Source organism: Grus americana, chromosome 3, assembly GCF_028858705.1.
Source record: "Grus americana isolate bGruAme1 chromosome 3, bGruAme1.mat, whole genome shotgun sequence".
Lineage (NCBI taxonomy): Eukaryota > Metazoa > Chordata > Aves > Gruiformes > Gruidae > Grus > Grus americana.
Window position 1 is genome coordinate 60,188,602 of NC_072854.1, and position 17,352 is coordinate 60,205,953.

A 17,352-nucleotide genomic window follows, 5' to 3' on the forward strand; every position below is an offset into this window, starting at 1 on the left:
TCACTGATTTCACTGATTCTAACACTTCACACTCATTTCAGTTGTCTCCATGAATATCCAGGTGATGAAAGACATTGCTCTAAATACTTCGATAGACTAATGCTCATTTTGATTCCTTGAAGTGACTGGGAGGAATCTGGACTGCGTTGCCTTTTGGATAGTCTGCATGGATATCCTACTTAGGGCCATGACACCTCCTAGTTAATGAATTCTGGTTTTGTAATATGTAGCAATTTTCATAACACATTTTTCTTACATAAATGAAGTCACTGAGAGTCTCAGAGAGGAAAAATAAATTTTGTTTAGAAATGTATCAGTGAGTGAAGAAAACATAATAAAAATTAAACAGAGGAGCTAAAAATTTAGATTTTTACCAAATAAAGTAATATGGCCTTCAAATCTACAGGAGATCATCAGTACTCCTCACATCTTCACTGACAATGACCTAATGTCTCCAATGTAGTTATAAGAACATCTCTTTTACTATCTTTGTGAAGCAACGTTTTCTGCACATTTTGATTTTTTGTCTCTAATTTTGCTGGTCTTAATTTCTGGGAAATGATTTCAAAAGGAAACCAAAGAGTTTATCAAATAATTTCTTGAAGATAAAACCTTTCCATTATAAAAGAGGGAAATTTAATGCCTGTATTTTTGAGGATATAAATTGGTAATAATCTACTGAACTGATCCTTTGCTCTCAGATTACTGCATCAACCTGCTTTTGCCAGTCTTTGGGTGTGACGTCATGGCAAAGAGGAATATCACCTAAGCAACCCTATAATGCTAAAAAGCTTATAGCTGAAACGTGTAGAAGGAAACAGATGGGGCAGTATCTGGAAATTTTATTTGTCAGATAGCGTCCATCTGTTTCTCTCCCTGTCTGCATGTTTTGCAGTAATATCCATTTTTAGGAAGGCAAGTCGATATAATTCTACAGAATTGGTTTAATCTTCTGTTTTATTATTATTATTTAATTTTTATTTTTTACAATTCATTAACGGCTGGCAGGGAAACATAAAACCCACACTGATGATTCAGCCAAACAATCCTCATCTCCATTCCATGAGAGGCAAAGTTATACTTCAGGGCAAAATTAGTAGATGTTAACTCTTCTTATTAATTGGTTCTAACAATTTTGGCATTCTCACATGCAACAGACCTCCTAAATAAATGAATGATAGAGACTATTTTTAAATGCATTCTAAAACTGAAAGGATTATGTGTCATTTCAGAGTGAGTTCTAGTTTTTTTGTAATGAGTAGCTATTAAAATCAGTAAGTCTTTTTTGGCAGCTATCCGATCCTCTGAAAATAGAGCCACAAAATGCTTTGCAACAGGTATATTATTTATGGAGAGTATATAAAGGCTTTGGTAGTAAAAATTAATTATGGGCTGAGCAACTCTATTTGCTTTCTGCTTCATACTCTTAGCTAAACATAAGCTAACATAATGTCATTGCCATCGCTCTCCAAATTGTTTCTTTCTCACAGGACCAAAATGAAAACAAAAGCCGCTTAAAGTAGCACCATAGTCAGAAAGGGCAATGGGTTAAAAGGAAGTTATTAAAAGTCAAGACAAGAAATGAGTGGCACTTACAAATGGCACACAGAATCCAATATCAGGCAAGACCATGACTCCTATCTGTTCCTTATGCATAAGTACCAATAGTGAGGTAGATGAGCATTTAGCTTTGTAAAAGTTAATAAAAAATAATGGCAGTAGGTGGGTTGGGTGCATGAGATTCATAGTATGACTAATTACAGGGGTGGTGAGCAAGGCAAAATGGAGGGTTTGAAACAAAGTGAGCTCCATTCTGAAATGAGCTCCAACCTGATGCCATTTATGGCTCATCAAACTGTAACAAATCTGCTCTTGACTCTTGACTCTTGAGGATGCAGTGACTGCTATTATCATCTTTCTCTTTACTGCCTTTCCTGTCAAATTATCATATTTTCCCTCTCTTATTACCTAGGCCCAGGTCTATCCTATTCTCCCCCTGTTATTTCGATTACTTTTCCTTTCTTTCCCCCTTTAATTTTACAGGATTACTTCCTGACCTGCAGTTACCCGCATCTGTAGCATATCAGCCTTTCAACTGACAATACTCAGTGACCCCAGCAACAGAGGGTCTCACAAGAATGGCTTTCTATCAGTGTTAGATTCTTCCTTTTCTTCATGTCTCCTTTGTCTACTTTGATCTTGAATTCTGTTCCCTACTTTGATATTGATTCCTAGCCACACATCTCATTTCTTTATCCCTTGTCTGTCTTTATCTCGTCTTTTGCCAGTCTCTTCCCCAATACCTGCTTTGGATGAACACAGCCCTGGTACGAGGACATCTCTGGTCCCTCCTGACTTAGGTCCAAATCACAGACCATGTCTCACTTTGCCCCTAAAATGGGTTAATTCTTTGATTGTTGCGATTCATGCATTTCAACTCATTCTAAGTGAGTGTATCTGTACAGTGCTGTATCTGATTCTTCTCTCTATCCTTTAAACCTCTTTTTCATGTTTATTTGCTTTGTCCTTTGATTACAATCCTCTTAAGAATATAGGACAGGGTTGCACAGGTCATCAAATCCATTCCTCCTGCCTTTTGCAGGCAAGTTTGTCACGGAGCTACTTTCATAAATCTACCAAGCTCTGCTTTTAAATCAATTAAATTTTCTCCCTCTGCTCTTCTAACAGAAGGCTGTTTCCACACCTAATGATTAGAAACCATCTTCCAGTTTTCCAGTCTATACTGATTTGTATCTTGCTTATGCTCATTTCCTTTTGTTACAATTCCATCCGTTAATATTCCTGATATGCTTAGAACTCTCTTACATCTTATTTTCCTAGGTATTTTCCTAAACAAATCAAACCCTTCTAATCTATTGTGTCTCAGATAAGTTCTCCATTCCCCAGAGGCCTCTGCTCTGTTTAAGTCCGAATTAATTCTTCTGGAGCATGGGGGATCATAATTCCCTATGATATCCTAGGTGCAATGCAACAGTACAACAGTATTAATTTACATATCTTCACTGGAAATATTTCATCTGATCCTAGGCCTGATGTATCCTAGGCACTACTTGCTTATTTCATAGCTGCATCACTGTGGTGACTCAAGAATGCCTTGTGACTCACTAACTTCCACCCAGGAGTTTCGGGTTACATTCTCTATTGTTAATGCTCATAGGAAACCATTACTGTTAGTCCTTATGTGCATGACTCTGGACCTTGTAGTGTTTAGTATCTTCTAATTTTCTATACTTCAGTAAGCAAAAATAAAAATTGTATAAATTCACAATGTATATACGTATACATAAAAGTATAAATCTATGATGTATACATTGGTCTTCCCCAATCTTATTTTATCAGCAAAACTCATTAAAAACCCTCTCATTTTTTTGGAAAAGTCATGAAAATATTAAGTGATATTGGTTCTCAGATGAGTCCTTACCTGATTCTACTCATATCCTTTCAGCCCAGCAGTTCTCACCTTAGTGCACACTACCATTATTGCCCCTTTAGCCAGTGCTATAACTAAAAATCTTCATATCTGTCTCCATTTTGTCCAGCTTGCCATGGCCCTGAGTGTACCTATAGGCTCTGCAGCCTCTTCTCCCCACTCCCATGGGTTTGGCTGCCTGTGCTCAAGGCCACCTCTGACCTGGCACAGCCGGGTAACATTGTGTCAGGCGGTGGTGACACATTTGATGTGTGAGGAAGAGCTTGGAGAAACCTTGTTGGTGCCTCCCTGCATTTAACAAGGGGGTGCTGCATTTAAGCTCAAGCCCTTGCCCTCAGCCTCTACCTGCGCTTTGCACATCTGTGCCCTGCTTTGCACCTCACTGATCCTGACCCTGATTTATACAGACTTGGCTTCCTGGCTTGACCTCAGATCTGTTTCCTCACTGTGAACCTGTCTGGAGATGTGGACTCTTGGCTGAGCCTGGTTATCATCACCAGACTTGCTCTTCCTGCCTTCGGGTACTGTGGGATCCAGCCCTGTTGGTAAGGCCATTGCCCTGCCTACCCTGGTCTTGTCTTCATCTTCCAACCTGCCTCCCCTTTCGGAGCAGTCCCCTCCTGCTGCTTCTTGACATAGCTCGGCATTTTATAGTATGAAAAATATTGTTGATTTAATAAGTCAGCAGCTTATCCTGGCATATCTTGCCTCAATGTGTCCCCAAATTATTAAAGTTTATAGGTATGGTGCGCAGGTACAGAGATGTCGATGCGGGCTCTGACTGGTGATTAGGTACCTGGGTATGACAACAGTGCAGCTGAACTGGAACTAGGCTGAGTTCTTACAATGCCATCTCACATGGCCAAAGACCATACAAGCTCAACAGCAGGAAAAGCTGATTTGAAGAAAAGATCAGGTAAATAACGTATGTTGGGTTTGATATTGGTGTAATATTGATATTTGGGAAGTAGGGACCCCTACAACCAATCTGCTGTTGATCTTAATAATTTGCAAGCCATGGAGTTATTTTGCAGATACCTGAAAAAAGGAAAACATACTGGAACAGGCACTGAAAAAGTACTAGTTTTTGTTCTTGAGACTAAAGCAACCTGAGAAGTCGCAGAGGCAACAAGGGCTGGTACACAGAAAAAAACCAGCAGTGACAAGGGCAAATTTGACTTATCTTTGGATATGAATAAAAAAGGTTGTTAAGATAGTTTTGAACATAAAGTCAAAACCCCTTTCAGCCCCAGTAAGTGGTGAATCTATATCTGAGCCTTCTACCTAAGATCTAATGACACCTTCTTTACATAAAGCAGCAGAGGATCCTGCCTTCAGGTCTCACTTTCTGCTTCTGGAGTATTACCTCAAACTCATCAGTAGCGCTTGCAGCTCTCGGAGCCCTGGAAAGAATTCCTCCAGCTGGGGGAGTATGCAACTCATGCTTGTATGGCTTTTATGCAGCAGCTGCCACTACGTTTGACCTCATTCAAGCGATAAATGTGTTTTTAGAATCAAACCAGTGTAGATGTAGTTGAATCCCTACCTATAAAACTGGCACTGAATTCCCCAAGTTACAGGCATATACTTGGGATGAAGTGGTTTAACTTTATTTGTTGTACTTCTTAACAATTCACTAGCTTATTCCTCTTGCATATGTGCACAATTCCTTGCAGTCGAAATTTTTGCATGAAGGGAATTGCAGAGGGAGAAGCAACCATTACTGCTTGTATGGGAATACTTTATGGACTAAATAGTGATAGTGATAAGATTGTGCATAGTGTCATAAACACCGTCTCCCTCTCTGTCCCTCACAGCTCACCGACTATGTATATACTTCCATAACAAAGCAAACAGCTGACAAGATGAAAACCATCAAGATGAACCTTGAACTTGGGTTTCCCAGTAAGAAGTGCAGAAAGCCGCTACATCATCTCTTGGCAAGAGTATTTCCCATTGACTTATGAGTGACAAATGGTCGAGCCATATAAGAACGTTATTGTTGCCACCCTGTACTAGGGGAACAGTTTCTACAACACTGCGGAAGCAATGGGTGTCCGGTAACAGGAATCCCAGCAGCAGAGCCCAGGCCATTTGGGGTGAAACCTCAAAAGTGAGCAGTCACTGTGAAGAGAAAGAATGAATCTACTCAGGGCGGGATGAGAGCGGGAGAAACAAGCAGGCTGTGTTGCTGGATGTAACAGTCTATTGTACGCAAAATGCCGCCTTCCTTGAAATGGGGTTTAGAGTAACAGACGAATTTACCAACAGAAAATGCTGTGGTTTGAGAGCTAAAACAGACAATGTATCAAACTTGTGCATACTTATCCCTGAGGCTGCTTAGTCTTGACTTCAGCAAGTAAAGATGCATTTGTGCGCACACACACTGAAGTACTTATGTCGGGAAATGCATATAATTGCTTAATCTCTATGTGAAATATAAAGAACGTTCAGTTTGAAGCGCTGTGGTTCGAGATCTATGAAGATGCAGGGGTGACCAAGCAAGTCAGAAACGGGCTGCTAGCACAATCTTATTTTTGTACCTTTGTGCAGATACACCGTCAGTTCAGCCCAGCTCGCTTTTCCTAACAATCTATTATGTAATTTTTCAGTCAGCTTGCACACAGGTTGGAAGCCTTGCTGTTCTCTTCCTTCCATTATCAAAATCGGTTTATATTGACTTTTTTAAAGGGTTTGGGTTTTTTTTTAAGCAAAAATATGCAATAGATTTTAATCAGCATTTTATTTTAATGCAACGTTAATTTTTCCTTTATGCAGTAATATGGATTTTTTCCTGTCGTATGTGGCTAGTGCTGACATACTACTCCCAGACACAGTATTTGGCTTATTTGCAATTCTAGTTTCCTGAAGGTCTACCCAGAAAGCTTTTTTTTTTTTTCCTTTTTCTCCACAGTACAGGTATTTTTATCTCTCTCGGATAGCTCGATAAACGTTTCTTTTTTAAATAGACAGTTTCCAGGGAGGCTCCGATCCCCAGGCGGCGCAGGGTGCCGGCGCAGGGCGGCACCCCGGAGCCAGCGGGAGCGGCCGTTACGGCGGGTGCCGCGGCCCTTAGGAGGGCACGTGCCGCCCTCCTCGCGCGGCGTCTCGTTTGCTCTCCGGGCGCTACCTGGCCGCTCCCGAAACGCGGACCTCGGCGGCCTCCCCGTGCGCCCCCGGCCGCGGTAAGCGCCGCGGGGAGCCTGCGGCAGCCTCCGTCCGCTCCTTCGGCCGCAGCTGCCGGCTTTACTCCCTCTGGGCGCCCACCGGCCCCTCTCGGTCTCGCGCCTCGCCTGCCCTCGGAGACGCGGCCCGGCGGGGCGGAGAGCCGCGGGGCGGGGTGGGGGGGTGGGGTGTGGGGGGGGACAGGGGTGTGTCCTGCTCCATGCCCGGGGCAGCGGGGTCTTCTCTCCTCTCTCGGGCGGCGGCGGCTCACTCGCCTGGCTGTCCCGAGGCGGGACGAGCCAGCAGGTCGGCTGCCCAGGAGCCATGGCACGGGAAAGTTTGCCGCTCCTTCTGCTCCTGGCGGCGCTCGGCAGCCGAGGCCAGCCGCCGCCGCAAAGAGGTACAGGGGAGCGGGGAGCCCGTGCCTCACTCGCCCCGCCCGGGGCCGCGGAGGACGTATAGGGGGAGGCGACCTTGCCACTGGCTTGGGAGTCCTTGTGGTGACGGGAGGGTCGGGGGGACAGGGACCGAGCGTGACGAGTAACCCCCAGCCTGTAGAGGGGACGGACCCGGCGGCGGAGCGCTGCCGGGGCACCACCGCTGGTACATCGGCCGGGCCGACGAGAGCTGCTGTGGCGCCGGGAGCGCAGCCCTTGGTCGGGGCCGCAGGCTCCCACCCCACCGAGCGGCTGCCGCCCCGCTGCCGCGCCCGCGTAACGTGCGCGCTGCTGCCGCCCCGCCCCGGGGCAGGACCGCCCGGCTCCGCGCGCGCGGGCGCTGCTGCCGAGGTCCCGGCGGGGACCCGAATGGGGCGCTGGTCTGCGCCCCCCTAACACTCTGTCTCCCGCTCGCTCTTCCCCGTTAACTCTCAAACACACGCTTTCATTAAGAGGCAAAGTCACGGGTCAGGGCATGGCAGATGAGGTGCATTATGACTCAGTACGGACGGCCACATCATACTTATAGTTTAGGGACGACTGGACGACCTGTGCTGGTCCCCGAAGCGTCACATAGTGTTTACAGGCTAATCTGTTGGCAGCCCTCTCCCCGTGTTGTGCCCGTCTGTTGGCATCTCCGTGATTAGGGGAAGCTTGGTAGGCTGTAGTGAAACAAATGCGGGCTGCTCGGGCTGCTTTTACTTAAGCGACAATTTGATGCACTTACCCAGTAACAAAGCTCTTCTCGGTGTTAAAAACTAACCACGACTGGAATGGGAACCGAATCAATTGTATCCTGGACGAGTAGTCAATGTCTTACACGTACAATCATCTTCCATTATACGGTGTTTAGGTGTGTTGACACTAAGGGGTTTTTTGTTTATTTTCTTTTTCAATTAGTGTTATGTGGGAAGATCAAAAAGGATGATGTACACATATGGGAGAAATAAGCTTTATTAAATTTATCAGCTCTTGTAGGAAATCCTTAGAACTATTCTGCAGCTCACAGTATTCCTTCTGGTGCCTGCATTTGCTGCTCTTTACATTTTTAGCCTTGCTAAAAAGAATTCAGTAAGAAGATACCATGAGTGTGTTAAAATAAAACTAATTAAAGCCACCGGAATAGCACTGAGCTTCTATTTGACCTTGATGTCATACTATAGGCTGAACACTTTGGATTAGGAATTTTTAGGGTTTAGGATTTACTTTGGAAAACATGATGTTCTGTCATTTCATGAAAAAGTGTCTCAAGCAGCTGACTCCTTAATACTAATTTTACTGTGTGAGGATAAACGACAGTTGATCAAGTGTCTGTGTAGATAAGAACTCATCCAGAATTAGACTGTGTTTAGATGATGACTTATTGGTAAACATTGAAGACTGAGATTTTAAAACTAGAGCATTTAAGAGATAGTAGTACATCATACATTTTCCTCTTGCTTTTTTTTTCTTGTTCTTTTTTCCCCCTGCCAGCTAATTCATTTTTCAGCTAGAAAAATACTGATTTGGCATTTCTTTTACTATTCTTTCTCACACATACACAGACACTTTTGGAGAATGTCCTTTTCTTTATGCAGTAACTTTGGTTTTTTTAACTTTTGCAGTGAAGGGATATGATCATTATTTTCCTTTTAAATTAGAAGTGGGTGTCTTGGACATTCATCTGCTGCATTGTTGGTATTATGTTATAACTGAGTTCTGGTAATTCAGTGAGGAGCACTAGGACTTTTAATTAAATGTTAATAATGTGATGATGGGCCCTTCTAATCCTCACAGTTGAATTCAAGTGCTGGCCTGCCAAATTTTTAAGCCATTTACTGTCTTCTAAATTTCTTTCTAAGTTCTGTTACAGCTGCTAGGAGGTGCTAACACTATGTAGATATCACTGTGTTGCCCAGGCAAAGAGGTAATGAACTTCTCTCTAATGCAAAAAGTTTGAAAAGTCTGACTTCACTGAAGTCCTGAGGGATTTTTAACATGTACAAGAATGGTACTGGACCCATGGTTTATACCTTTAGACTTACAACTTTTGTTTTTCCACTTAATAGTTATTTGGTAAAACCCATAACATTGGATGGTAAGTAATACTCTCTAATTGTTAGCACCAGTCGGATGTCTGTGGAGAAAATTATGTAACAGAGCTGCAATGCTTTGAAAAACAGTATTTGAGACATCACAATGAATTCCCATGTTGTTTTTTAGAACACAACAGTTCAAGAACATTTTGCACCTCAAAGATGAGAACAGTCTGTAATTCTGGGTGGGTTTTTTTGTTGTTTGGTTTGGTTGCCTTTTTTTTTTTTTTTTTTTTAAGTTGGTAGAAGATTTACTGTGGTCAGAAACCTGGAGTTAATTTTAGGGGTTTTTTTCAGCTACACATGTTATTTGTTCTCCTCTTGTTTGAACACCAAGTAGTCATGTAGAATTTTTCATAAAATGGAAGAATCAGAAGCAGAAAGGCATATACATTCTATAACAGTGTTTCTTCAATGTATGCATAACTTGCCATTAAGGCAAATTTACTGAAGTGCTATATAAAGTTCCTTTTGAATCTTGAACTTTGGTTGATCCTCCTTCTTTCTTTGTGAGAGAAACAAAATAGTAGTAGTTTAGAAAGGAACAAAAACCTTGCTTTTGATCTTGAAGAATTAATCCTTTTATTAAAAAAAGGTGTAAGTATCTATCACGAGAGAGAACTGAAGCTATATATCTGTGAAAGGTGTAAATAGTAGGGACAGGGCTAAGGAACATACACTGAACAGTAACTTGATCTGTGGTGTCAGCTGCTGACATCAGTGGAGATAACTCACGGAGTACAGGTGCTTCTTAGAATCTCATAGAGCAGAAGTGTAAGTTGACTCCAAGAGGTGACATGTATAGGATGCTTATAAAGTCAAACGGAAATTTCTCACTTGAAAGAGAACTGAGGGGTAAACATGAACCAAAGCAGAATATGACTGGTCCCAGTCTGTTAGGCAATGGATGGTGGCAGGTTGGTCAATATTTTAGGTCTGTCTGTAAGTGTAGGTTTTTTAAATGAGTTTTCAGAGTTTAGTTCAAAACTGTTCTCTCTGTGTTATCTCATGGAAATGAGGAGTTACAAGATTCCTTCCCATGTACGTACATGCGTGCATATTGTACACCGTACTCTGAAAAGTCAAGAGACAAGGATAATGGGACATAATTTTGATATTTCACATATTAAGATTGAAGGATATCATGCGGATTTAGAACCTCTGTTTCTGGAGAGAAAAAAACCAGATGCTTTGTTAATGTAATCTGGTAAAACAAAACTCAAGTCTCCTATTTCTTTATGGGGACATCTTTGGAGTAAGGTCAGTGTCAGGGTTTAATCCCAGCCAGCAGCTCAGCCCCACACAGCTGCTCGCTCACTCCCCCCATGATGGGATGGGGGAGAGAATCAGAAGGGTAGAAGTGAGAAAACTCGTGAACTGAGATAAAGACAGTTTAATAGTTAAAGCAAAATCCACACGCACAAGCAAAGCAAAACGAGGAATTCATTCCCCACTTCCCATGGGCAGGCAGGTGTTCAGCCATCTCCAGGAAAGCAGGGCTCCAGTGCACATAACGGTTACTTGGGAAGACAAATGCCATCACTCCGAATGTCCCCCCTTCCTTCTTCTTCCCCCAGTTTTATATGCTGAGCATGACGTCATAACGGTATGGAATATCCCTTTGGTCAGGTGGGGTCAGCTGTCCCAGCTGTGTCCTCTCCCAACTTCTTGTGCACCCCCAGCCCCTCGCTGGTGGGGTGGGGTGAGGAGCAGCAAAGGCCTTGGCTCTGTGTGAGCACTGCTCAGCAGTAACGAAAACATCCCTGAATTATCAACACTCTTTTCAGCACAAATCCAAAGCATAGCCCTGTACTAGCTACTGTGAAGAAAATGAACTCTATCCCAGCCAAAACTAGCACAGTCAGTTTTCAAAAATGACCAGTCCCTGCTCCCCAGCTGTAATCTTGATATAGAGAGCATTTCCATCATGATAGATGGCACTTAACTATTCAAAATATTCTGCTGACTTTATCTGGAGAATGGTGCTTGTAAATGATTTAGTTGGTAGTGGAAAGAATAATGTTGATAAATTTGCATTCTACTTTCCTGAGAGAACAAGGCTTAGGTGATTGCTCTGTTTATCAGCTTGTTCTCACCTAAATAAATTTTGAAGCTGTTGTCCAGTATCAACAAAATTTGAAAGCAATGTAGAATTCTTTAAGATAATCACTGAAAGTCAATGGCTATTTGAGAGACAGAGCCCCAAAGTATTTTCTCTTCTATGAGAGGAAAGGTAGAATTTAGCTATTATCTAATCCATCCAGTCTAGTTAGTCAACATATGTAGGGCTCTGGCTTCAAGAATAATAATAATAAGATGTCCATTGTGGAGGATAGGCATCTTACAATGTGTGAATTTTTTTAATCCGATTTTAGGATTTTATAACAGGTAACAAGCCTTGTTCACTGAAGGTGTACTGCAATAAAGTACATTATATGTATATCCTTTTAACATTCATTCTATATGCTACTAAATTTTTTTGCCAGATAAACTTTGGGTGATCTGGAAATTAGGTTTTGGTTTTTTTTTTTTTTTAATGTATGTATACAAGACTGATATTGATCAGTTCTAGAAACTCTCTTAGGAGTATTTAGTATTTATGCCTGATCAACAGAGATTAGCCAGCCCCAAAATTTTGGGAGATGCTGCTCTTAAAAATACGTGATTGCTCGTAATGTTTTACTTCAAAGTTGTCCATATTATTTTCTTATATAACATGTTGAGAAAGTGAAAGCAGAGGGTATCAATATGAGTTTCAGGTTCAGAATGTGAGAAAAGAAAACATAGTAATTAAGGGCCAACCTAAGGTATTAGAAATAGGTAGAATTGCCCAGACTGACTGGAGACATGAATTTGTGTCGGTTTTGTGTACATGCTTTAACTTGAAATAACCACAGCCAAACTGAATGAGGTAGGTCTTGTACAAGAATGCGTGAATTTGTCCAAGCAACAAATAAAAACATAAGATGCACTTTATGTTTAAACCCCTTATTATTAATTTTTCCTCCTACAAGTTTTTTTACAGGAGTCTTTCTTATTAGGCTTGAAATACTAAAGTCAGAACAGTGGTTCTTTAACCTGTTCCAAAAATCCGCTTTAAAATAATACAGCAAACAATCATTTTTAATTAATTCAGGCTGGAGGAAGGAATCCACCCACACATGTTCTAATTTCTTATCCAGCTACTTGGACTGACAGTTTTTGGAGATTATAGTATTTTGGAATAAAAGGCAGCATGAATTCCTGGCGCAGGGTTGCCTTTTTTTTTCCTTCTTTTCTTTTTTTTTTTTTTTTCCCTTTTTTTTCCCCTGAAGTCCAGACTCCTTATATTTGTAGGCCAGGAATGGTGATAAGACACTAATACATGCAAATGTGTGCCATTGTGTGTACCTGTTTATCTCCTTTTCTTTCCCAGCTTTTTTTTTCTTAGATAGTAAGCCCTTAATTACTGGATATTTTTCTCCTGAATGAGAGTTCTGTCTAGAATATCTGAAAACTCATATGTCACACGCTAACAACTCAGGACACGCTAACAATAATACAGACCAAATCAGATGTAAAATACAGACAAATATGTTATGTTTGCTAAACTTTGTATTGACTCCATCCATGTCCTTGAAACAGGAAAGGGAATTCCTTGATGTTTGCCAATAAAGCTAGTTCATGAGCTGACTCCTGCTGATGACTACCTGTTATTTATTCTCTTGTACCAGCTACTGTAGTTGATAGCCAATTCCTAGTTCCTGCTTTTCTGCTGTTTTGATGTTCTCCTCAATCTGAAAATGTAGATAAGAGAAGTAATGAAGAAAATGGCAATGATTTTGGATCACTTCTGTACCATGGATAAGGTAGAGATTACACCTTTCTTCTTTTTTGTTTTTTATTTTTTACAGTTTATTTAGATTAGAAAGATGATAAGATTTCCAGAAAAAGTAATTTGAATTTGTGTGATTTTTGTTCTGAGAAGTAACAAAGATCTCTCAGGATTCTTGCAAAACTCAAAACAAATAGCTGTTACTACCCTCAATGTTTTTAGCAGTTCAGTCTCCATTGGTAACACCTCAGCATCACACGGATTTTCCTAGGACTCTGCTCCCTGCCAGATTCCTCTAGCAGACATTATCTTTGAATCAGACCTTGTAATAACATTAGGCTGTAAAGCAGCTGTAGCAGTATTATGCCAGGGAACTCTTGTGAAACTTCAGGAAGAATAATGAACATTCCCGCAGAGTGGATTATCCAAATGCCATTACAACGCCTTGTTCTGTCTCAACTGACATGTGTAACTACTACTGTCATAATTCATGGATTTAAGATGTAATAAAAAAGAAAATTACTAAAAGTGCACAAAATAGGATTTTAAAAATATTTTTATAGCTATATCTTTTTTTTTTTAATAACAAATGACTATATCTTGTCATTCCTCACCTATCCCAATGAATGGGGACAGTCTTTGAGGTCAGTTAGAAAGAATCAGAAGAATTCTTCATCAGAAAAGTTTGGAAAAAGCCTCTAAACTGCTATGGGAAAATAGAGCAAAGCTGGGAGTTGGGAACTGGGAACGTAGAGGTGCGAGAAAAAGAAATCAGATGCACAGTTTTTCTGCACACTTCCAGTGAGAGTTGATTTAGGATTTAATGTGGGTTTAATTTGGTTTTCTACATATACACCAGCTCCTCAGATGAACCCTGGGAGTTTTAGATGCCACTTTCACTCACGCTACCCTTAGGTTTTGATGGAAGATGCTGAACATGGCAATGTATTCCTCTGTTTATGCTAGCTGCTCAACAGCCTGTAATCCTGTTCCACAGAAATATCTGGAAAATCTCTATTACAGGGAAATGCATTATATATTAACTTTCCTGGAGTATATCCTGTATTGAGAATACAGAACTACTGCTATACATTTGTTGCTGAATAATTTTTAGGCTGGGAGAAGAAATAAATAAATAGCACTATTTGTACATATTACTATGTTTCTAAATATATATGATAAAATACTGTGTTGCGGTGATAAATATTTTGTGCATTTCCTAAACCCACCTGCAATGGTAGAGTAGTTTGGATTCCTCTCAAAGCCAGAGCGCGCTCTACAAAACAAGAAGAAATCCATGCCTTTCAAAGAATGCAAAGTAACATAAATAAAACATACAGGGCTTTTGAATTTGATATATGAAACCACCAGGAATAGAACATGTATGTTTGTGCAAATCCCAGAGCTGATGATTTGGGTGTGATACAGTTGCACATCTGATTTAGTTGTGTGAATTATTTGTAGTGGCAACAAAAAGATGATTGCAGAGCATCAGAAATATATTTCATGTGTTTAACCTTGAGCCGTCATTGACAATACTGAATTTGTTAATATTATCTGAAAAAATAAATTCTTGATACCATTTCATACCTGTGGATAATTTTTTAGTCACCTTTTGTGACAATTGTGGAAAAACCCAAACTGTGAATATAAGAATTCCCATATAGAGTACATGGTATAAAACAGAGTACGTTTCTCATTGGCTTTTGATTTTGGTATAATTGGAGAAAATTTTCTATTAATCATTCCTTTTTAAAGAGGAATGACCCCTCACATAAAAAGGTTTTCTTTACCATGGGAAAAAACCCCACACACATTTAATTGAAAAATATATTTGTAATATGCATACTGAATTCTTCTCTTAAGCACAGTGTCTTTCTACAGCTGGGCACAGCCTTCTAAATTAGTTCCATTGTATTAAGGTTGTGTGTTGTGCGGGTTTAGGGTCTGTGTAAGTGTGCTTCTCCCTCCCAGTCACTTTTGGCATGCTTATATAGTAAATACGGCAAATATTTACTAAAAAAAGTTCAGAGTAGGTGGGAAGCTTTTACATGCATACCCTATAATCATTGATTATGCATGCAGCTTCAGTTTCCTCCCCCAGCTACATCTTTGACATGGAGAATAAGGCAGTCATTTCCCAGCAAAATTAATAGTTAAATGCTTGTATCAACTTCATAGCTTGTTAACTAGAGGGGAAAATGCACTGAGCCTGCTTGCCATATTGGTAGGAGTTATTTAGAAGTGACTTTGAAGCTCATAGTTTAATTGGTGAAAAAACTTCAGTGGCATAGAAAAGTGACAGTAAAAGCAACACTAACAATAATAACGACAACAACAATCATCATCATCATCAAGAGCTTGAGTCAGTTCTTGGGGAAATTAAACACTGTCCCAGAAGACTAAAGTGGAACTCAAGTTGTTACACTGAGTCATTTGTCTATTCATTGAAGATACACCTTATCCTTTGGTGAATATTGTTACTCTCATTATTTCACTTCTGGCTGTCCTTAGATGCTAATACCTAGAGGGATCAATGGATGCAGCTGTGTTCTAACTAATCTATTGGTTCTTCACGATACTAACACATCTGTGGCTGTTTGTGCACTACTTTCCTTCTACTCACAATATCTATTTGTCCCAAAATACCTATTTAAAACTTCTGTGATTCAGAGGTGGTGATGATAGGTTCTTATGCAACTACTTGTTTTGCTGGTCTGCTTTTTGCCTTCACCTGTTGTCTTTCATCTTGATTAAGTCCTGTAATGTAACTCAAAATAGTAAAATTACATGTACGCCACTAGCAAGAGAGAGATCAGTGCTTGGTTTAGTATGTTACTTTGGACAGAGAGTAAAACCGTGTGTATAGTTCCTTGCACAGTGTTTCTATATTTTTCATTACATAGATTTCATACATAATCTGTTTTTTATTTTAGTCATTTGTGGTTTTTAATTTGAACACATAGCTTACTGATACATGTACAGTTTGACAGTGCTCATCTTAAAAACATTGCCTGAGGAACATAAGGTACTTTTTGAGGGGTAAAGTTTGGGAGAGAAGGCTATTTATGTCTGTAAGAATGAAAATAAAAATAATTAGATATTCAGTGAGATGACTGTTAATAAACCAAGATTTTTGCTTCAGGAATTAACCTTTGCTGATATTAAGCCTTGTCTTTGTATTCCAGGCTCTTTAAGATTAAAATAGAAGTACTGTGTATACAGAAGGTGATACGGTGCTGGATCACAAGAGAAAAACTGCGGTGATGAGCAAACTAATGGAAGATATACAGCAATTTCTGATTGTGATTAGCATTATAGAGGACACAGACAGCTAATGCCCTCAGGGTTTTCTTCTTAACAGCAGATACAGGAGGATAGAAACACTGATTTATTAAGTTATCAACTCTGGGTATAGGATTTGTTGTTGGCATGAAAATGTTTGTGGAATCAGCTTAGATATAGATTGGTTAAGGTTGATGAGTGGAATCAGCTCAGTAGCTCTCAGGGAAATAGGTATTTGAATCTGAGATTTATGGAAGGATGCAAAGAACTTGGTGTGAAAGTGCTGATACAGTAATGACATTATATATCCAATTGTTGAACAGGTAATATGAATAGCCTCATTAGAGGGGAAATGGAAGCTGGCAATTATGATGCTAATATTTAAAAAGGCCTCACACAGTGAACTTGTAACTATAGCTTTAGAACTGAACACAGTTGTAGACATGATAAAGAATAGAATTAGTCAATACATGGATAAATATGTTGTGCTGGCAAGAGCCAAAGTTGCTTTTGTATATTATATGGCTAAGCCTTCAAAGAATTTGTAGTAGACCTATTAGTAAGGACTATTATAGTAGACTTGGGTTTTCAAAAGAGTATTTGAGAATATGCCCAAGTATCTTAAACTACACTATCACTACACTATTAAAAAAGGAAAGAACTCAATTTATGGAAGAATTCACAAAGGTTTTGACGAGGTATATGCCTCGCTGGGGTGGAATTAGTCTTAAATTGAATTGATAGATATGAACATTTGTTATATTGGAAGCTATTCAGTAATTTGTTGTAATACTAGTAGTGGTCTGCAGAGCCTCTTTCCTTTAATTAACATGAGAAAATACAACGTTGAGTTAAACAGGCTGCAGCCAATTTCTTATGGCTCAATTATTAAAGATCCAGTAAGTAGCCAAGTGTTCTGCCTTATCTAGCTGTAAGCTGCTGTGAGTCCTCAGGAATTCCAGTTCTACGGATCACCATTTATAGACCATCACTTTTCATGTGAGTGTCTCCATCTCTATGGGAGATGGGATAATTTATATGCAGTCTGCTTCAAAAATGGTGAAATCTGTTGTAACTCCAATGTAGACTCTGCTTTTAATCATTTACCTCAGTTCTGTGCATTTG

General features: G+C 40.2%; 1 protein-coding gene across 7 annotated transcripts in view; it reads left to right on the forward strand.

Annotated features, from left to right (window-relative positions):
• Positions 1-6,864: 6,864 nt before the first annotated feature.
• The window catches only part of LAMA2 (laminin subunit alpha 2), a 379,531-nt gene continuing 369,043 nt past the window's right edge, over positions 6,865-17,352 (forward strand). For 6 of the 7 annotated variants that reach the window (XM_054819583.1, XM_054819586.1, XM_054819585.1 and 3 more), the window contains exon 1: positions 6,865-7,016. In XM_054819583.1, the coding sequence (XP_054675558.1) occupies positions 6,941-7,016 (76 nt within the window). In that variant the 5' untranslated portion in view covers positions 6,865-6,940. The remainder of the gene's footprint in view (positions 7,017-17,352) is intronic. The other variant, XM_054819588.1, reaches the window with a different exon arrangement.